Source organism: Pyrus communis, chromosome 9, assembly GCF_963583255.1.
Source record: "Pyrus communis chromosome 9, drPyrComm1.1, whole genome shotgun sequence".
NCBI classification, from domain to species: Eukaryota; Viridiplantae; Streptophyta; class Magnoliopsida; order Rosales; family Rosaceae; genus Pyrus; species Pyrus communis.
Genome location: NC_084811.1, coordinates 6,021,564 through 6,043,488, shown reverse-complemented (window position 1 = coordinate 6,043,488; position 21,925 = coordinate 6,021,564). Strand labels below are relative to the sequence as shown.

General features: G+C 37.6%; 2 protein-coding genes across 2 annotated transcripts; one reads left to right on the top strand and one right to left on the bottom strand.

The window, feature by feature from the left end:
• Positions 1 to 6,133: 6,133 nt before the first annotated feature.
• Positions 6,134 to 8,838, top strand: LOC137744262 (acyl-coenzyme A oxidase 4, peroxisomal-like). The gene is made up of 9 exons (XM_068484120.1): positions 6,134 to 6,159; positions 6,376 to 6,454; positions 6,541 to 6,600; positions 6,731 to 6,840; positions 7,067 to 7,226; positions 7,631 to 7,707; positions 7,811 to 7,982; positions 8,063 to 8,155; positions 8,519 to 8,838. Exons 1-9 carry the CDS (start codon positions 6,134 to 6,136, stop codon positions 8,648 to 8,650), a joined length of 909 nt encoding a protein of 302 aa, XP_068340221.1. The 3' UTR covers positions 8,651 to 8,838.
• Positions 8,839 to 16,627: 7,789 nt separating this feature from the next.
• LOC137746241 (probable LRR receptor-like serine/threonine-protein kinase At3g47570) lies at positions 16,628 to 20,145 on the bottom strand. Its single transcript, XM_068486316.1, has 2 exons — positions 17,418 to 20,145; positions 16,628 to 17,214 (listed from the first exon to the last, which is right to left on the bottom strand). Exons 1-2 carry the CDS (start codon positions 20,143 to 20,145, stop codon positions 16,793 to 16,795), a joined length of 3,150 nt encoding a protein of 1,049 aa, XP_068342417.1. The 3' UTR covers positions 16,628 to 16,792.
• Between the last annotated feature and the right edge of the window lie 1,780 nt (positions 20,146 to 21,925).

The window sequence follows — 21,925 nt, the reverse complement described above, 5'->3', positions numbered from 1 at the left end:
TAGCACTTCCCAAAGTGATAGCATTATGGATTTCAAAATCTTCCTTCGAGTTTTCAATAGTTGAGTTGGAGAGTTCACTTTGCTCTTGAATTTGTTTCATGAACTCCATAATCTGCCCAAATTGCTCGTCCAATTTACCCAACTCCTTGGCTTGATTTTGTGACCCATGCGCCAAAGAGGTTAGTAATTGAAAATTTTTATCATTATCCATGGACATACTTGAACTTGATTGGAATTGTTGTGGGGGAGGTTGTGGTGGCTGCATAGGTGTTGTATTGAACTCCTCATATGGTTGCCAATATGCTTCTTGTTGAGCCTCCTTGGCTTGATTTTGTGACCCCTGCGCCAAAGAATTTATTTCATTAAGAATTTGATTATAATCTATTGGCGAACTTGAATTTAATTGAGCATATTGCATATGAAGTTGTGGTGGCTGCATAGGTCTTGAATAGAACTCCTCATATGGTTGCCAATATGCTTCACGTTGAACTTGTTGATCTTCCCACCATATAGAGTTTGAATGATCCCTCCAATCTCTTTGTGGACATTGATTGGCTTGAAATCCTTGCCTATATGAAGCACCAAATGTAGGGACACTCTGCATTGTGGTCCTTTCGGCATACGGCGACAATTTAGAAGTAAGATTTGCCAATTGAGCTTGAATGCTAGCAAAATCCATATCTTACTTCTCTAGTACCTAAAATCAAAGAAAGAGAACTAAATCAAATATCAAAAGTAACAACAAACAAAGAAAACAACATTAAGTTAGAAACTAAAACGAAAACAACTAAACCAAAAAAAAAGAAAAGAACCAAGGGATTAGCAAAGTTGCTAATCCCCGGCAACGGCGCCAAAATTTGATGCGTGATTTATACGCACACAAATTAAACCCTCTTTTTATCAATTGTAGTATATGTATAAGTAGGGATCGTTCTGGACCGGGGATTAGGAGGGATTGTTAATCACTTGGATTTGACTCAAAAACGTAAAATAAAGTTTAAAACACTATACTAGACTCAAAGAATGCAAAACTAAACTTTAAATCACTAAGACAAACCAAAGACTCAAAATGCTTTAAAACATAAACTAAATTGAACAATAAGGAAAAAGGGGGGAAGAGTTTTGATTTGACGAAAATTGAAATAACAAAACAAGTTAATAAACTAAGCAGAATGTAAATGTGAATATGGATGATGGAATAAATGGAATGAAGGCTAGCTAAGGGGTTCTTCTCCACACATGTTATACTTGCATACAAGATTGATTCTCAGTTGGTCTTTCGATAAATTATGAAACTCAATGCTCCAAGTTAATTAGGTCCGCTTAAATTAACTTTCAGATTTCCCTAAATTCATTGGATTGAATGGAATACGCATTACAACCAAATTATTCTTAATCAAAGTCCCTAACTATGGAATACGCATGATAGAGACATTCAACAAAGATCATTAAGTTCAATGAAAATTAGAAGTGTTGACGAGGCATTCGTTACTATGGAATACGCATGAAACTTATGCCAAGAATTCGTTTAACGCGATTGTTTATAAGCAACCTCCACTACTTGTGAATATAAGTTCATAACGATTAGGTGAAACTCACTTATATTCTAGCGTCATATTCATGCATGAAAATTAAGCTTGCAATCTCAATGAAGATACATAAATAAGTTATCAATCAAACAGTTAAACGAATTGAATCCACAACTTATGAAATTCCAACCAAAAGTAATCAATTCATATTGCAAATATAAACATAGTTTCGAATCACCCCCTAGCTAAAGGGGGATTAGTTCCTCATTACTTTGAAATCAAAGAAACACCTAAACATTCCAACAACTCAAACTTGAATTGTATGAACGTTTAGGCATTCTTCTCTTCCATTCCTTATACGTACAAAACAAAGAGAATTGAATTTAAACTTTGAAATCAAAGAAACACCTAAACATTCCAACAACTCAAACTTGAATTGTATGAACGTTTAGGCCCTCTTATCTTCCTCGTTGTTGTAGCACAAGGTCTAAGGTGAGGTTTGGGGAATTATGGAAATGGATGAGGAATGGTGGAAGGGGGACTCACGGTTAGGGAATAATGGAAGTGTTTGAGGGGTGTTGTGTTGTGAAATGGAATGAGATGTTATGTTAAGTGATAAGTGATAAGTGATATGATATGTGGTTATGATATGATAAGTGGTTAAGTGGTGATGATAAGTGATAAGTGATTAAGTGATATGATATGTGGTGATGATAAGTGATAAGTGCATGTGGGTTAACTAATGAAGGAAATGCATGTGCAATGACAATGTGTTAGAATGGATGTGTGTTATGCATGGCATGATTGGGATTAGGAAAGGTTTAAATGTCCTAAAACTAAAGAGAACAAGGTTCCAACACTTTGGCTCCAATTAGGTCTTCAATTTCGTCCAACACTTTGGCTTCAAGCATAAGCTATCCGTCCTTAGCCCAAAAGTGCTCCAAAAGTCTCCAAAATGCATCTTTTTGCTCCTTTAGCCCTTTGGACCTACAAACACACGAAAATAGCTTAAAGTACTAAAATAACTAAAGAAACATAACGTAAATGTACGAGAACAAGCCATTTAAGTCGCATAAATATGCTCCTATCACTTTACCCAATAGAGATGAGGTACATTAGATGCAACAAGTAAAGTTCGAGCAGTCTCCACAATATGTCGATGCTTCCTTTCTGCGCAACCATTCTGTTCAGGGGTATGGGGATAACTTAATTGGTGTACAATACCATGAGAACGAAGAAAAGACTGAAAAAGAGTACTAATGAATTCACCCCCTGAATCGGAGCATACAATTTTGATTTTATTTCCAAGTAAGGTCTCTACATACTTTTTTAATACAACAAAAGTAGAATAGGCATAAGATTTGGCCTTTAAAGGAAACAACCAACTATAGCGATTGTAGTCATCTACTAACAACATATAGTACTTAAAACCACTAGGTGAGAGAACAGACGTAGGACCCTAAATATCACAGTGAAGTAGTTGGAGACTGTGACTTGTAGTAGAACTTGCACATCCAAATGGAAGTTTATGGTTTTTAGCAAGAGCACAATCTGAACAAAAGAAATCAACAGTGGTCTTGCCTTGTACAGCAAGATTATTTCTGGATAGAACCTTTTGAAACAGTGAAGAAGATGGATGACCCAATCTGCGATGTCAAATCTTCACAGGTGCTTTGACACTAATGAAAGCTAATGGTGATGAAATAACAGTGCTATTGAAACCTTGCAGAGGATAAAACCCATCTTCAACTTGGCCCCGCAAAAGCGTCTTCCTCGAAACACGATCCTTTACAGTAGATTTATCAGGGTCAAGAGTCACAGAACAACCATTATCTTTGAGAAATTGATAGGCATACGGTAAATTGTGCTTCATATGTGGAACATGTAGTACATTACTCAACTTGAAATCAGTATGAGGAGTATGTAAATATGAGGAACCAATATTTTTAATGCACAAACCTTTACCATCTTCGATATAGACTTTGTCTTCACCGGTGTAGGCAAAGGAGACAGAAAGATTTGCAATATCATTGGTAATATGTGATGTAGCTCCAATGTCCAGTAGCTAAGAGGGAGAGGGTTTGGAAGAATAATGAGCACATAAAGCAGCAAGTTTGGCTGGTGGTACTCTTCCAAAGATGTCAGGATTCATCATATCAAAACAGTTAATAGCTTCATGGCTAGTGGAACCACAAATTTGACATGGATTCTTGGTGCCAGAAGAGGATGAAAAGCCTTGATAATTTGATTGGGAGCCTTGAGGATGATTTTGAGAACCACGATGATTACCATTGAAAAAGCCACGATTGGTATGGCGATTGCGATTCCGATTGCCTCTGTTGAAGGTGCAATTCTGTCTCCCACGATTAGAGTTGTAACGGAAGGAAGATTGAAGTGGTGAATAAGATGCAGGCGTAGGCATCAATGGTGCCTAAAAGTGAGCAGAGAATGCCTGAAATGGCTCAGTGACAAAAGAAGAACCAGTTTGCTTACGACGAGCCATGGATTATTCTTTAGTAAGTAGCAGGCCATGTAATTCATCAAGAGAAGTGGAAGACAACCGAAGCATGATTGAGTCAATGAACGACTCAAATTCATCTGGTAGGCCATGAAGTGTCGCTGCAATTAGGTCTCGATCGGAGATAGGAGCACCAGCAGCAGTGAGAGAATCAGAAATTTCCTTGATTTGTTGCAGATATTCTGAGATCGATTGATGACCTTTCTGAATAGATTGAAGACGAGAGCGATGTTGATGAACATGAGCATCAGAGACTTCACCAAAACGTTGTTCAAGCTTCTGCCATAGCTCTCGAGATGTACATACTTTAACCGTGAAAGGAATGAGATCTTCAAAGAGTGTCGAATTCAACCAGATTAACAGATTTTGATCTTTCTCAAACCACTGCTCAAACACTGGATTCACAGATCGATGAGGGACAAGAGGAGCTGGATATGGCTCAGTACCATCAATGAGACCTAGGAGCTTGTAACGATGAAGAATGGGAGCAAATAAGGCACGCCATGGGAGATAGTTGGTGCGCTTGAGCTTAATAGGTACCATACTTCTGATGTTCTGAATCGTAAGAGACAGATACGAATTTGGATAGGGAGAACTGCCAGAGAGATTAGGGTTTGGTAATGGCGGTGAATCCATCGGAGATGATGGTTCAGAGGGGGATGCCATGATGAATCGAGACAAGCCATGATGAATCGAGACAAAAATTATAGATCAAAGGTAGAGATCGATCAAGAAATCGGAAGAAATCAATCAAGAAATCGATCGAGGCAGCGAGCGGAAGAGGATCGAGGCGGTGGGTGAATGAGAGCCGTGAGGCGGTTGCCAACTTGATACCATATAGAAACAGAAAATCTCTTTGTAAAAAAATGATATTTACTTTCTTGAATAATTACATCAGTACAAGAGAGTATATATAGCTAAAGGATTGATGCATTAATGCCCTTAATGCCCTTAGCTCCTCCAACTAATTACACAATAACCACAGCTAAAGGTTTACAATTTTAGCTAACAAATAGCTTGCTTATCTATTTCAATATCTGCCTTAATAAATTATACTGAAATTTTGACTTTTTATTTGTGGGTTAATTCTTGAGTTAGCATTTGGAATTAAGCTCTTGGTTTGAACTTGAAGTTTCTGGTTGTTGATTTGGGTATTCTGCAATTGTTATAAGCTGAGTATGTCGCTGTGATTTCTAATTTTCGACTCAGTTTAATGGTTGCTATTGTTTTACTGGTGTCCTGCTGATGATGTTAAGAATAATGAGAGGGCGAATTACTTCAATACCGCTACATTGGATGTCTCAGTTGCTTTTCCGCAAGCAACGCCGGCTTCTATTTTTCCTCCCTGCAGTAAGAACATTAACCATCATTATATACTAGATATCGTATGGATAAACTTGTATGTGTGTCTATGGAGAAATTGTCTTTTGTAAAACAGTTCAGGATTTCCTCTTGTTATGCAACTTATGTGAATCCAGACTATTGATTCGAATTTTTCGGATTTGCGTTTCATCTTGTCTCACTTTTTGCATTCTGGTTTGTTTACTTTGTTTCTTTGTGAATATTTAGTACATTGCCCGTGCACCTCTTTAGTTGTTGTGATTTTGATTTGTAATTTGAAGAAACGAGCAACTTCAGTAATTAACTTCCATATTCTTATCTCTTGGCCTTAAAAATTTACAGCTTCGGATTACCACCAAATTGATGATCTATTGACACCTGAGGAGCAGGTTATTAGGTTGAGAGTAAGAGAGTGTATGGAGAAAGACGTGGCTCCAATTATGGCAGAGGTATCCTTTTTACTCTAACCATTTCTGCATTTCATATTAAGGCTAAAACAGTCAATATTTAATTATTTAATATACATTCGTAAACAATGAAATTGATCTGCGAACTTGTTTTTTCAGTATTGTGAGAAGGCAGAGTTTCCATTTCAAATTATTCCAAAGCTTGGTGCATTGCGCATTGCTGGTGGGACAATCAAGATGCTTAATACATAACTTAATAAGTTATTTTTAAATCTTGGGATCGATAATTTGTTGGATGGGTTGGTAATTTCGCTTGTGGCCTTCTTTCTATCAGGGTTATGGGTGTCCTGGTCTTTCTATTACGGCAAATGCTTTTGCTACAACTGAAATTGCTAGAGTTGATGCAAGCTGTTCTACTTTTTTCTTGGTTCATTCCTCAGCAGCAATGCTTACTATTGGTTAGAATTTGGATAATTTTATTTTTGACTTTTTGTTTTATAAATAACCAAACCTTCACTGAAAAATGATGTTGTTGACAAGTTAAGGCTTATAACTAGTGTAACATTTCTGGACTGTGAAGAATAGCATTATGTGGGTCGGAGGCTCAAAAGCAGAAATATCTACCTTCTTTGGCTAAATTTAAGACTGTCGCCTGCTGGGTAAGATGCTCTTTTATGATAATCGTATCTAATATCTTTTTATGCTAATGTCAAGATACTCAAATCTGTTTACCTGCATGTTAAAGGGTTTGACTGAGCCTGACTATGGAAGTGATGCGAGTGCCTTGAGAGCGACAGCAACAAAGGTCAAGGATTTCAACCTTCTCATTTGCTTCTTTATTTCTGTTAAATGGTATTATCATGCTCTTTTGGTTTTTGGGTGTCATGCCTCCGATCATGCTATATCATGTATTCTTGTGTTGTTGGGATCGTCAGGTGGAAGGAGGTTGGGTACTTGAAGGCCAAAAGCGATGGATAGGAAACAGTACATTTGCCGATGTCTTGATTATTTTTGCTAGGAATACAACAACAAATCAGATTAATGGGTATGTAAAAACATAAACATGCGAACAACCTCTCAATATGTGTTCGGAACTTGTTTGTCAAGCTTCAAAGTTATGCAAAATTTACAATTATTTCTTTCTGATTATGCTTCTCCTTGACTCCAAATTGCTTTGGTGTTTAGATGCCTAGATGCATCCAAAATTTAGCATGATGGTTTTCCGTAGCAGCACTCTCATGTTGAATGCTTTTTTTCTCCTTCTATTTCAGATTTATAGTAAAGAAGAATGCCCCTGGACTGACAGCTACAAAAATAGAAAATAAAATTGGTTTACGCATTGTTCAAAATGGAGATATTCTCTTAAATAAAGTATTTGTTCCAGATGAGGAAAGGCTACCTAGTGTTAATTCTTTTCAGGATACTAACAAGGTAAGCTGCAAAGCTGCATTATTGCAATTTGTTTAATCTTCTCCCTTTAGAGTAATTTAGACATAAATTCTACTTCTTATTCTAGCTTATGTTTAATAAACAAGACATGTTTAAGCTTGACTAGAGATTCATATTGGTCTTTGTAATAGCTCTTTATTCCCCTTTTGAGAGATAAGGCTTGATACTGTGATGACGTTATCCCAAAGTTATAACGACATTATCCCAAAGTTATAACTTTGAATCTTCTTTCTACGGAGCATGGAGCAAAGTTTTTCATTTTGTTGCCCTAATATAAAACAGATGTGCTATGGTCTCTCATTTCTCACACATGTGAGAGTGACACCTATAATGCTGTCTTCATGAGTATTTATTGATTTGATGTTGCTTTAAACTACTGAATACAGTTTCTTGCTGTTTCGCGTGTCATGGTCGCCTGGCAACCTATTGGTTTATGTATGGGGGTCTATGATATGTGTCACAGGTATAAAAACATGCCCAAGCAGCGCTCTCTCTCTCTCTCTCATCTTCCATTTACCATAATTCAAGTTCCTCGGTATTAAGTCTAAATTATAAGGATTTGAAAGGTATCTGAAGGAGAGGAAACAATTTGGAGCCCCTCTTGCAGCTTTCCAGATCAACCAAGAGAAACTTGTCCGTATGCTTGGTAATGTTCAAGCTATAGTTCTTATAGGTTGGTGCCTCTGCAAGCTGTATGAGGCGGGTAAAATGACTCCTGGTCATGCTAGCATGGGGAAGGTAGAAAAATATGACATCCTGATGCATTTAGTTATCCTATTGCTTATCCATTCAAAATACTAAATTGGTGCAATTTTCAGTCATGGATCACTCTGAGGGCAAGGGAAACAGTTGCTTTAGGGAGGGAATTACTCGGTGGCAATGGAATCTTATCTGATTTTCTTGTTGCAAAGGTAATTTCCTGCTTATCTGTGGATTTAAAATTTTATATTGAGAATCTTTGGAAGGATTGGAAAACATATTACGAGGGTTTGATTAGATGAATTTTCAAGCTAGGACTTAAAGGCAATGATAGGATTGATTTTAAATTTGCTGTGTCTTATTGACTCGTATACCTATTCCTCTGTCCTACCGTTGTCGGTAAAGGGTTAGGTAACGTTTGCTATCGACTCCTTTAGTGTAGGAATCTGATTGCATTGGATCTTAAACGTGCCATTGACAGGCTGTTTCTCTTGCGAATGGTGTTTGTTATATGTGCACAACTTTAGTTATTTCTGTCACCTTTTGAATGCATTCATTTTGTGGTCGCCTTGCAGGCTTTCGGTGATTTGGAACCCATCTACACATTCGAAGGCACGTATGACATCAACGCCTTGGTCACCGGTAGGGAAGTCACTGGCATTGCCAGCTTCAGGCCAGCTGCATCGACCCAGCGAAGCTGTCTGTAGTGTAACTTCTCTGAATCTCAACTCCCTCCACAAGTTTCTTTCATTAAGAACAAGGTTGTCTGATGTCAAAAGGGATGAAGTGAATTCATCCATTGACAACCAAAAATAAGGACACCATATAAATTGTTGTTTTTAGACATTGTATCGGTATATAGTTCTGAAAGACAAATAAATGATCCTAGCAGACCCCCAAATTATTCGCCAAAAAAGCGCCATACCTGGGCTTGTTCGCCCCCGGCAATACACCATGGGCCAACAAGTTTACGTCCAAATGAGTGACAAAGGAAATGAACCTTTTGAAACCTTATGTCCAAATATTGCTAGAACTCGGTGGTTGGGTCAAAGGAAAGCTTGCCAAGGGCGTTTGTATTGACCAGATTATCCTACCACAACAGAAGCAAAAGCAAAATTCCCACCAAAAGCTGTTGGGTTTTGCAAGATAAGATTTTAACGGGTAGCTAAATGTCATAAGAAGTTACATCTTTTGACTGTAACCTTCCAAAATGTGGTCTTCTCCCCTCTCAAGGCCAAGGGAGCCGTTACGCACCCATGAGTTTCGAAGACATTTTTAATCAACAACTATCGTCTATGAGATAAAAAGTTGCTCTTAAATGCTTGGAGTTTAGTCTAATTGGCCTCCAAGTGGGAGAAACGTTTGACTAGAAGTGTCTAAACAAGTTTCGTTCTCCTGATCATCCGGGCAGGAGAAAAGTACGAGTAGAAGTCTGATCGAGTCTCGTTGTGTTGACCATACATTCTAAACATCATACCTTTTTTAGTTTTGGCGAGTCTCGTTCGGTTGACTATACATTCCAAAAATCATACCTTTTAGTAATATTTTTTATGTCTAATCGAAACTTATAAAGTATCATTTTTCTCTGTAACTAAAACAAATTACATCATCATTTCCAATTCAGTGCATTCCAAATGTAAATTTATTGTGTCCCAAGTTCAAAACTTTCCTTTATATCAATTATATTAAAATCCATTTTCATCATCCAAACTCCATTGCAAAATGCAATCATATTAAATTTACCATTACCATCCATAATCAAAATTATTAGCCAAACCCACCATACATTTTCCTCCAAAGTATAAAACTCAAAATTCTACCACCTACTAATTGGACTCCAACCACCACCGCCTCCGCTCATTTCACGCTGCATCTTGGCGTCCCTCTCCAACCCCAAACACCGAATCTTTAGCTGAAACTGCATCACCGCCGTCAAAAATTTCACTGCCTGCCCCGAGCTCAGCAAATCCACCAGCTTCGTCCCCATCGTTGTCCTCAGCAAGTTGGCATTCTCCACCACGGTCTCCAATGCCGACTTAAGCGACTTGATCACCGCGTTGTCCTCCACGATCTCCCCGTGGCCGGCTTTCCCGTACCGCCTCACCGCATCCATGAACGGCGGCGCCGCCACGCTCTCGTGAATCTTTGCGAGCTTGACGTTGAGCGCGCGCTCCTCGACCCGGGTCGCCTCCCTCAGCCGGGCCATCCTGCTGTCCAAGTCGCGATTTCTCGTCGTACTACTGCTGGTAATGGAAGAGAAGCCGAGACACCAAATCTCGGAGGTCTTCATCTCGGGCCTCGTCGATCGTCTGCTGGGCCAATAAGAGCTCATCGAGGAAGTGTTCTTACTGGACCAGCCAGCCCTCGTAGAATGCCTCGAATGTGTTTGACGCATTGCCGCTGTGAGAACCGTTTGTCATAACCAAAACAAAAACAGCAAAGCTTTCTAGGGTTTTAATGGCGACGAAAAACAGAGAGATGGGTGGGATTAAATAGGAGGTGGGATTCGAAAGGTGGGGGATTTCTTTTGGGATTTTGGTTTTTGATTTGCTTTGTGGGCAAGTAATGCTAATGGGTGAGGATACTTCGAGAGCAAGGTTCATGCATTTTGTTTTGGGTAAAGTACAAAAAACTACCTCAACTATTGGGGTCATGACAGTTTCATACCTCATCTTTTAAAATTGACAATGTCATACCGCATGTTACGAATTTGTAACAATGTCATACCTCCGTCAATTTTTCTGTTAGTTTTTCTATTAAATGTTGACGTGGCAAGAGACGGAGACCACTTTCTATTAAAAAATTAATAAAATATTATTAAAAACTAAAAAAAAATATTTAATATTTTTTAAATATTAAAACAATAAATAAAAGTAAAATTAAAAAAAAAAAAAAGGTAAAGTACAAAAAACTACCTCAACTATTGGGATCACGACAGTTTCATACCTCATCTTTTAAAATTGACAATGTCATACCGCATCTTACAAATTTGTGACAATGTCATACCTCCGTCAAATTTTCTGTTAAGTGCTGATGTGGCTTGATTCGGGACATACTTTCTATTAAAAAATTATTAAAAACTAAAAAACAATTATTTAATATTTTTTAAATATTAAAATAATTATAAAAAGCAGAGAAAAAAAAAAAACCATCAGTTTGTCCCTCCCCTCCCCCTCCCCCTCATCTCTCTTCTCCCCATCTTCATTTTCTTCCCCTTACCTGCAAACCCAAAAAAATAAAAAAAATAAAAATATTTTGAAAACCCAACAACCCCCTGTAGAAGAACAAGAAGGAGAAGGAGGAGGAGGAGGAGGAAGAAGAAGAAGATGAGGAAAAAAAAGGAGGAAGGAAAAAATAAAAATTCCACCTGTCGGCACGGAAGAAGAAGAAGAAGGGAGAATGAGAAGGAGGAAGAAGAAGAAGAGGAAGAAAAGGAGGAGGAAGAAGAAGAAGAAGAAGAAGAGGAAGAAAAAATAAAAAAAAAAATTTGAAAACTCATCAACACCCCCCTGCAGAAGAAGAAGAAGGTGAAGAGAATGAGAAGGAGGAAGAAGAAGAAGAAGAGGAAAAAAATGAGGAAGGAAATTTTTTTTTTTAAACCATCAACTCCCCTGCGGAAGAAGAAGAAGAAGGAAGAAGAAGAAGAGGAAAAAAAAAAAAAAATTTTGAAAACCCATCAAACCCAAATCCACCACTTTCATCCATTCTCCACATCCTCTTCCGCACCCATCCTCCACTTTCTTTGCGCACCCATCTTCCCGCCAACGAGATCTGGGTTTTTTTTCTTTCTGGGTTGCAGGAGGGAGAAGAGTGTGGGTGTGGGTGTGGGGAAATTGAGTGCGGGTGTGGGGGGAAGACAAATTGGATTTTTTTTTTCTTTTTTTTTTTTTTGTTTGAATTTGTAGGTGGGGGAAGAAGATGAAGATGGGGAGAGGAGAGAGGAGGGAGGAGTGGGGAGGGGAGGGACGAAATGAGGGTTTTTTTTTTTCTGCTTTTTATTATTATTTTAATATTTAAAAAAATATTAAATAATTGTTTTTTAGTTTTTAATAATTTTTTAATAGAAAGTAGGTCACGAATCAAGCTACGTCAGCACTTAATAGAAAAACTAACAGAAAAATTGACGGAGGTATGACATTGTCACAAATTCGTAAGATGCGGTATGACATTGTCAATTTTAAAAGATGAGGTATGAAACTGTCGTGACCCCAAAGTTGAGGTAGTTTTTTGTACTTTACCCTTTTTTTTTAAAATTTTACTTTTATTTATTATTTTAATATTTAAAAAATATTAAATATTTTTTTTTAGTTTTAAATAATATTTTATTAATTTTTTAATAGAAAGTGGTCTCCGTCTCTTGCCACGTCAGCATTTAACAGAAAAATTGACGGAGGTATGACATTGTCACAAATTCGTAAGATGCGGTATGACATTGTCAATTTTAAAAGATGAGGTATGAAACTGTGATGACCCCAATAGTTGAGTTAGTTTTTTGTACTTTACCCTTTTGTTTTTTTCAGAGAGAGAGAGAGGAAAACAGAGGAGGTGAGGCTCAGACAGAGACGCGTGTGCAGTTGGACGCCATTAAAGAGAGAGAGAGAGAGAAGGGGGGGACTGAAAGATCTCGGTGGGTTTTGTCTCATAGTGAAGCCAGAGGAGTATGAAATTGTTCAAAGTGGTGGGAGAGGAATGAAAGGGGAAATATGTTTTGGTTTGTGATTCTTTTGAGTGTTTTTTGCACGTGTTTTTGTCAAAGAGGGGAAGAGGGGGGTGAGGGTAATGGGTGTTGGTTTTGATTTGACAAACAAAGGGCAGAAAAATAAGGGCAGAAAAGATGAGGGGTTTGGTTTGTGGCTGCCCGGATGATGGGGCAACACGTCTTGAGGCTGCCAAGTGGAGGGATTGTGTGAAGCCAAGTCATTGATTTTGGGTTTTTGGGGTGGTGGGGAGGTTAAACCCTCGGGGGAGGGATGTCTTTCTAAATAGGCAATGTTTGCATTGGTGCAAGCTGGGGTAAGTTAAATGGCTAAGTACAAAAGAAGTGTGAAGGATGGATGCTTTGGTTGTCACTTGTTGGTTCGGCGTGAACTGGACTATTTTGATGAGACGGAACTCATTTTTCAGTTGTACTTTAGGGCATGTGTACTTACTTTTCGGATGAGTTAACAAGGGATTATGTTATCTTTTTATTCCTTGCATTTTAGTAAACTCATGATGTCAGGAGTGAGAATTATACTCATACTTGCATTCTCGTTCTTGGTAAGTAAATAGACCACTATTGAGTTGGATAACAGTTAACCATATTGTTCTTCCATACAATAGTATACAATTTACTTGAGGTAGCATTTCTGTTGCATGAAAGACTCATCTAAAGGGGATAATCTATTCCAGAGGAGGAGAGGGGGGGTGGTTTGAGGGGCTAAAAGAACTCTTTGGATACAACATTATTCTGCAGGGGGGGCTAAAAGAACTCTTTGGATACAACATTATTCTGCATTTAAGTGGCTGGTTTAGGCCACACAATGGGTCAACCACTTACTAGATATTAAACTCAACACAAAAAATAATATATTCTCGCTATTAATGTGAATCAAATCCGGGACCTCAAACTTACAAATGAAAATCAATACTGCTTCATCGTATCACTAGTCAGACTGACTCGAACTTGATCTCAATCTGTTTCACAGTCCTAGTCACTAAACTAGTCACTAGCGTGTGTGATGATGGGAGAACATTTAAGTGGGGTGCAGCTCCAAGCGACTGCTGATTGTAGTGAAGTTGAAGGGTAGATGACAAAATTGCCTTGACTTTTAGTGATGAGAGAATTTGGCTGCCATGAGAAATGTTCAGCAAACAAGCTGCTACGCTGCTTGAAATGAGAAACTTGGTTCATGACGTGTACCAATTGCTGCAAGTGATCATCTTGTAGGAAATCCTGCTATTGCCAATTGGCATTTTTGACTAGCCAATGATGGTTGTGGTGGCTTCTATGTGGCACAAAGATTAAAAAAAAAACTCGTTTAGAAGTGATTTTCAAATAACTGAAAGCGTTTTAAGTGAAAACAGTTTTTAGTAAAAACACAAGTAAACCCTAAAAAAGTACTTCATGTACTTTTAGAATCCAAAAACATTGTGGTTTTTTAACCAAAATGGTCATTTGAGATTTAAAATCAATAAAAGCAATCCATGTGATTGTCAACCAGCAATTATTTTGGTTTTCTGTGCAAAATCTCAGGGAAATTGAAGAAACCAACAGTTCAAGTGGAATGGTTGATTTGACAAAAATACCTGCAATTTAATTGAGATTTTTCACAAAATGACCATAATGATTGACGATGAGCAATTTTATGGACCATTTATATCGATTATAAATCATAGGGACCAAAGTGAGTAGTTATGCCAATTTTAGAGACCATTTTAACTAGAACCCAAACATTTTCTCTAAAAACGTTTTCAATTGTATTAAAACAAATTTGTATCTTCTTATCACCTCAACAACTCAACAAGTCTCAATTCTTTTATGCATGAAGTGGGAAATCCAATGAGGTTTGAAATTGTGCGGCGACCGACAATAAAACAATTTGTTAATTATTTATCCTCGTTCGTAAATTTGTGTGCTTCTGTTTGTTGTACACGTCAGAATGATTCGTTGAAATATACATTTAACAACTCTAATGTACTAAAAACGTATTATACACATACGTACATAATGAAATATATGTTTTCCAATAATCTCGCTCACGCAAATGATCTATGTTCTTAAGAAGAGATGTGAATAATATTTTTGTAAATTCACACTTATATGACTCTTCACATTCCATAGAGCTTGATCGAAATCTGAATGGCTGGATCATCTAACAAAGGTGTTCATTTGTAGACCATAAGTTTTGAATCGCGTAGTAATGGGGTCCTTTCTTTTGACTACCCTAATCTCGGGGGAAGGGATCGGACTCGGGAACAAAGGGTAGGACACACTACGTTGCCAAAATCATTAAGCGGGGCGTACTCAATTAAGATTTTGAAAGATTTTTACGATTATAGCGTCGACTTACTGAGCAATCTTTAGCATGGAGTCCCCTTCAGTAGAAGATAAAAAGGAAATGCCAAGTTCATCTACTGAATTTTAAATCAGATATGAAATTGGATTAACAAAGCTCCAAGAACACCGAGGAGTTCAAACATCCGTAGATGCATGCCACATACAAAGATTACGAGTGAGAATTATGGAAGTCATTAATTCCTTAACTAGACTAGCCACAGAATGAGAGTAGGTTGGAAACGTATCGAACGAGAAAGTACAACAATCAAACATACAAGCAGCAACAAGCAAGTTTCCTAAGAAAAATACATGATTAGAATATTGGCTAAGTCTCAATGATGAACAAAACAAAATGATTTCCAGAAGCTAAGCGAAACATGATCTGTTTTTGCAACTATGCACAAAAATAATAAAAGTGGTTTACTTTTGTCACACCAATTCATCAATGCAAAGCAGTTCATTGCCCTATAACTCCAATACCAAAAAAAATCCAAAAAATCCAAAATTTTTAATTTCTAATTACTCGGTCAACTTCTAGGTGCTTCCGATGTTTGCCTAATTCCCATCTCAGAAAACAAATTGTGGGAATTGCACATGCTGTGTAAATAGATGAAACGATTAATAAATTGAACAGAACAGGAACCCTAAAACAAGTAATCGAATGCGCATTTGGCTAGAAATTTGAATTTTAGATGGAAATAATCAAAATACAGCAGCAGTTTTCTACATATTCGAAAACTAGAGAGGAAGAACGAGAAGCGAAAAGAGCAAAGCTTACTGAAGATAGCTGGAGAGGACTCGGATGAAGGGATGCTACTGTAAGAGGGGATCAGAGTGATTGGTGGAGCTGGGCTTGGCTGACATAGGGGTAAATGGAGAGATTTTGACTCACGATACAAACGAATTTCAATCACATTATCGTTAAATACTTGATCCACTTATCTATTGATAATATCATTTGTTAAAAAAAAATCATATAACAAAATTTGTTTTTCTTATTTACCAATTTTATGTTGTGAAGGGGGACAACCTGTTATAATAAAATAAATTTATTTGCGGAAAACATATTTTGAGGCATGCTATCTTATTTATTTGCCTATAAAATGAACTCGATCAAATGTTTTAGAAAGAACACGACACAATATAGAAATTCATGTAAGCGATATCAAGGCTAGAGAGAAGGGAAAAAAGGTGAGAATTATCTTTATATTCCTATTATTTGACATAATGAAAGCCTAAAAACTAAATCTGCAATATCGATTTCTAGTTAAATCTTGACTATTCTTGTCTATCTCCTTGAGTGTTTGGACTTTGTTTTAGGAGTGTGCAAAACTTGGATAAACAATAGGCATAACGTCGGGCTTAACTGTATCCACAAGGTTTATTTGCATATCCCTTTTGCACATTGTATGTCGGGGCAAATAGACTATAAACGGCAACATATTTATACGTGCCTTAAAACAATCTTTCATCCTTCGTCACAACCATAACCCACATGTTACCAAAAAAAAAAAAATATCCAACAAAACTTGTGTAGCACATGCAACCATCAGGGAGGAAATATGAGACTAAGATGTTATAAACTGCTTCAGCATTGAGTTTATCAGATTCTAAATAGGATAGACATAACCAAGACAATTACAAATAGCTCCACATAAATAAGATTTTGAAAGCTTCAAGTCATACAAATGAAAACTTCGTCCCTATAAAACAACCGCTAACATAACAGAGGCAAGGTTCAAAGCGATGGCAGGAAAGGTAGAGAAAAACAAGAAAAGAAAAACCACAAGCAGCATATCTTTGCCATTCTTTAGCCTTCTTGAACTTTGAGGTACGAGTCTCTAATTGCACTCATTTTTCCAACAACCATATTCAGAAGCATCCGTTCCTCTGGTGATACTGCACAACAAGAAAGTCCTATCTGCATCACAGCAAACAAGCATTCCTCTACCTTTTTTGCTTTCACCATTCCACGATTGTTACGTCTGGGCAGTGCAGTCCTTTTGTATCTGTCATCGTTAACACTACCATCAGCTTCGAGGTCGAGGAGCAATGAAGGATCAACAACGTCCATGACATGGTCGGGCAAAGCCATGGCTGCGAATTTGTAAATGCTTAGACCTTCGATGAACATGTCATCAGTAGGTGTTTTTCCTGTGAACATTTCTAGCAAAAGTATCCCGTAGCTGTAAACATCTCCCTGTATGGAAACTTGGCCTCCCATGCCATACTCTGCCATGACATACATATAGATAATAAGATGTCACATGCAATTGACTATTAAAATTGATATCTTATTTCAGATTAATGTTACTTGTTTCCAGAAAAAGAGTCAATAGTATATCTTTAATAAATAGAATTTAATTAATTGGTTTTTAGTAATAAGTTAATAATTAAGAACCGAAAAAATAAATTAGAATGATGGAAACTCATACCTGGAGGAATGTAACCTATAGAACCCTTTAGTTGCGATGACATTGTTTGACTGAGGGAAGGATCATTTGATGCTTCCAAGAGAAACCTTGCTAAACCAAAGTCCCCAACACGGGCTACCATGTCTTCATCAAGAAGTACATTGCTCGGCTTTAGATCACAATGAACAATGGACGTTTCACAATGGTTGTGGAGGTAATCTAACGCAGAAGCAACATCAATGGCTATGTTCAATCTTTGCATAAAATTCAATCTCTTACTTGGAGATTGCTCCTCATCTCTAGGATGCAACCACGAGTCAAGACTTCCATTTGGCATGAACTCGAAGACTAGACTTTTGAAGTCTCTACCATGATTATCAATGCTCGAGCATGCAGTTATGATCTTGAGAAGATTTCTGTGCCTGACACTTCTTAAAGCTTTGCATTCATCATTGAAACTCTTGGACGCTCCTTGTTGTTGAAGGTTTAATACCTTAACAGCAACTACCGTTCCATCGCTAGGAATTACCCCTTTATAAACAGAACCAAAACTTCCCGAACCAATCAAATTATCCACCGAGAAACCATTAGTCGATTCAACAAGTTGTGAGTAGGAAACACCTAATTTCCAATCCTTATAAGAATGTGAAGTTACAAGTCCTTCTCTTGACTTTTTCAACGTTGAACGAGCACTGAAGAAGCATGATAGAGCAATTATGAATGCAAGTGCACAAGATATAGGGATGACTACTTTTGGGGAAAGTAGTCCACGTGATGAATGGTGTTTATTTTCAGGGCATGCAGGTAGATGTAATTGTGGGATGCCACCACAGAGCCTATGATTTCCAAGAACTGAGATAGCACTAAAATTTGAAAAAATTCCTTCTTTAGGCAACTCGCCCTCAAAATCATTATACGAAAGATCAAGATACTTAAGAGCTCCAAGCTTGCCTATGAATTTAAGAATCTGCCCCGATAAATTATTGCTTGAAATGTCAAGTTCTTCCAAGCCCTTTAAATCTTTCAAAGACTGAGGAATTGTTCCTTTAAATTTGTTGTCGTCCAAGTACAAGCGCTCCAAACTAGCACAACCGCCGAGGGTGCTGGGGATATCACCTGATAACTTGTTGTTTGATACATCTAGTTGTGTGAGATGCACCAAATCCCCCACTTCACTTGGCAGTGAACCAGTCAAAAAATTATTAGACAGGTCCAAAGAAATTGAAAGGGTTGAAAGCTCCATAAGCTTTTTAGGTATGCTGCTCGTTAGATTGTTATTATCAAGTGAAAGCAATAACAGGTTCGGGCAGTTTCCAAGACTTGGAGGTATACTTCCCTCAAAACTGTTTCTCTCCATGCCGAGCTCTATCAATGAAGTCATATTACCAAGGGACGATGGAATTGGCCCGAAAAATTTGTTACCACCCAAGTATAGTTGCCCTATCTTCTCGAGCTTCCCAATTTCTTCAGGGACAATACCCGTCAAATAGTTACCAGACACCTCTAGAATGATAAGGTTGATAAGATTTCCAATGCCGTTTGGGAGGCTTCCATGTAACAAATTTCCCCCCATAGCAAGAACTTGTAGTTGGGTTGAAAGGTTGGCTGTGGATTTTGGGACTTCTCCTCCAAAACGATTATTGCTAAGACCCAATCTTTGAAGACTAGTACAATTAGTTAAGAAATTGAGAAAACTCATATCACCATGTTTTCCATTTCCCAATCGATTATTTGCAAAGTTTAGCCAAATTAAGCTTCGCAAGCTTCCGAGACTTTCTCCAGGGATTGTCCCCTTTAGGTCATTAGAAGAAAAATCAATCTTCTGAAGTCTAGAAGCATTTGAAATTGATACAGGAATATTTCCTGTGAAATTGTTCATACCACATAAAAATACTACGAGATTAGGAAGCAAGATGCCGAGATTTGGTGGTAGCTCTCCATGTACTTGGTTTTTAGCAACACCGAACCTGTATATGGAAGAAATATTATAAATTGAAGAAGGGAGCATACCAGACAAATTATTCTGCCCAACTGCGAATATCTTCAAGGTTGTTATATGCCCGAGCTCATTTGGTATGCTTCCTTGAAAATTGTTGCGGCCAAGTCTAAGACTCCTCAAAGAAGAAAAGTTTCCTATCCAACCTGGGATGTTTCCACTGAGATTATTACTTCTAAGACGTAGAGCAGTTAAACTCAACCATGAACTCAGTTGGAGTGGAATCGACCCAATAACCTTATTGGAAAAAAGATCGAAAACTCTTAGTTGTGTACAATGGGACATATTAGTCGGAATTTTCCCACCTAAAGAATTCAAAGACAAGTTGAGACTTTCCAGGGTACGTAGACGACCCAATTCTTGAGGAATTTCACCATGAAATTTGTTGCTTCCCAAGCTTATTTTGATTAGATGAGTAAGATTTCCAATGGAAGGTGGAATGGAGCCTACCAATTGTTTATCTTCGAGGTCCAGAATCAAGACTCTTTGGGTGGCACGGTGGCATGTAATGCCTACCCAGCTGCAGAAGTGCATGGAATGATTCCACGAGCTCATGACACTGAGGGGATCTTCAATTATTCTTTTCTTGAAGTCTAGCAAGGCCAAGCGATCAGATTTGTTTCCAAGCAGGGTAGGGCTGGGAAATGCTGCAGATTCTGGACATGTGCTCATCATGCACAAGACTAAGAGAATGATGCCACGCAGGAATTTCAACAAAACCAGATTACGAATAGTACGCGAATGCTCCGTCATTGTTCAGAGACAAATGGAAAACCAGAAAACCAAAGTTTAATTTGCACAAAAGCACAAAAGAGAAGATAATTGATTTTTTTTCCCCCTTAGTGTGATACTTGCTAGCAGGTAATTGATTTCTTAGTCTTTGCTATCCATGATAACATCCACTAAATCGTTATGTTCTATCATTTCATTTCATCAATTGGACGAGAATTTTAAATTGTAATTAATTGTTTCTTTCTATTCATTATAAATTGTAATTACTTTTTTTTTTTTTTTCATTAGTGTTGTACTTGCCAGCAGATAATTGATTTCCTAGTCTTTGCTATCAATGATAACATCCACTAAGACTTAATGTTCTATCATTTCATTTCATCAATTTGACGAGAATTTTGAAATTGCACCTAAACGGTGACTTGGAGTTAATGGAAGACTCCCAACTCTGAGTTCAATCTTTTGTAGCAAATAGTGCTTGACCTCTTTATGGACTCTCCTAGAGTTTGACACTTGTCCATTACTAACTCCACTCTTAAACGTTGTTAACTCACTTGAAGCCATTCTTCATTCCATTTAATCACATCAAAACCTCAACTCAGTTTTGGCAATATGTGATGTGAATTCCGGCCATAAATTTGACAAGACTGCCGGCATTCATGAGGTAGTTTTGGCGGGACTTGGATCCTCTCATGAGCCTAAGGAGAGGATCCTTCTGACCAAATGACTTGAGACGTTGGGTTTCCATCCAACGGCTACAAACAGAGAGGTCCCTTTAAAGTTATAATAATTATAGCTATTGGATTTTCATCCAACGGCCCAAGTCCTTTGGTCAGGAGGATCCTTTCCTTGGGCTCAGGAAAGGATCCAAATCCGTTTTGGCGGGCATCAGTAACCACGTTGCAAGAGGAAAGTGAGAGAATTTGCTGACTTTTCATCATAATTACTATTTTTTTTTTTTAACTTTATTTCAGTGGGCCGATTCTTTTATGGATTAAGTACCTATAAGCACTTAACCTGTTAGAGTCATTCCAAATCGATTTCAACTTTTTTAAATATTCCAAACAAGTACCAAACCTATTGAAAATGTCACATCCGTTAAGTCTTAGTTGAAACTATGTTAAATTAACTAAGAGTTACTTTGTCTCCAAAATCAATAGAAGGTCATGAAAGCATAACATCCACCAACGAATGGCCACCACCAGCCCCATCATGCCATCACCTCCAAACCTAACACAAAACCACTAACTCCACCCTATAACTCTAACCGCCAACATCAAGAAGAAGGTCATGGATGTTGCTAAAATGGTATGAACTGTCATGATGCAACCACTACCATCTTAACTACCCGCAAAGAAGAACTGAAAGCTTTACGAGCCGAGAACCGGCATATGAGGAAATCAAATGAGCGGAAACAAGCTCCTTGAAACTTTATCTGAATTCTTAACCCTCTTCTTTGTTAGAAAATTGTCCTCCTAATATAATTTCAATTTGAGTCCATTTTCAATTCAATTCAATATTCTTTTGTTCATTGGATTCCATATTTACATAATCTATGTTTGAAATTCAAATTTTGAGGCGACTAATATTAATGTTGACCATGATATACCTAATTGGTGGATTTTGAACATAATATATGTTTGAAAAATTAACTAGGGCTTAACAGATGTGACATTTTTAATAAGTTGGGTACTTATTTGGAATGTTTAAAAAGGTTGAGACCAATTTGGAATGACACTAAAAGATTAGGGGGTTTTAGTCACTTAATCCTTCTTTTACTTATTTTCATTTCCTTTTAACATTT

Bases quoted from the DNA above. Each gene is read 5' to 3' on its own strand.
- LOC137744262 (XM_068484120.1), top strand. From the start codon at position 6,134: ATGGGTGTCCTGGTCTTTCTATTACG. The intron at 6,160-6,375 runs GCAAATGCTTTT...TGGACTGTGAAG, and splicing joins GTCCTGGTCTTTCTATTACG to AATAGCATTATGTGGGTCGG. The intron at 6,601-6,730 runs GTCAAGGATTTC...TGGGATCGTCAG, and splicing joins TGAGAGCGACAGCAACAAAG to GTGGAAGGAGGTTGGGTACT.
- LOC137746241 (XM_068486316.1), bottom strand. From the start codon at position 20,145: ATGACGGAGCATTCGCGTACTATTCGTAATCTGGTTTTGTTGAAATTC. The intron at 17,215-17,417 runs GTATGAGTTTCC...ATGTCATGGCAG, and splicing joins TATAGGTTACATTCCTCCAG to AGTATGGCATGGGAGGCCAA.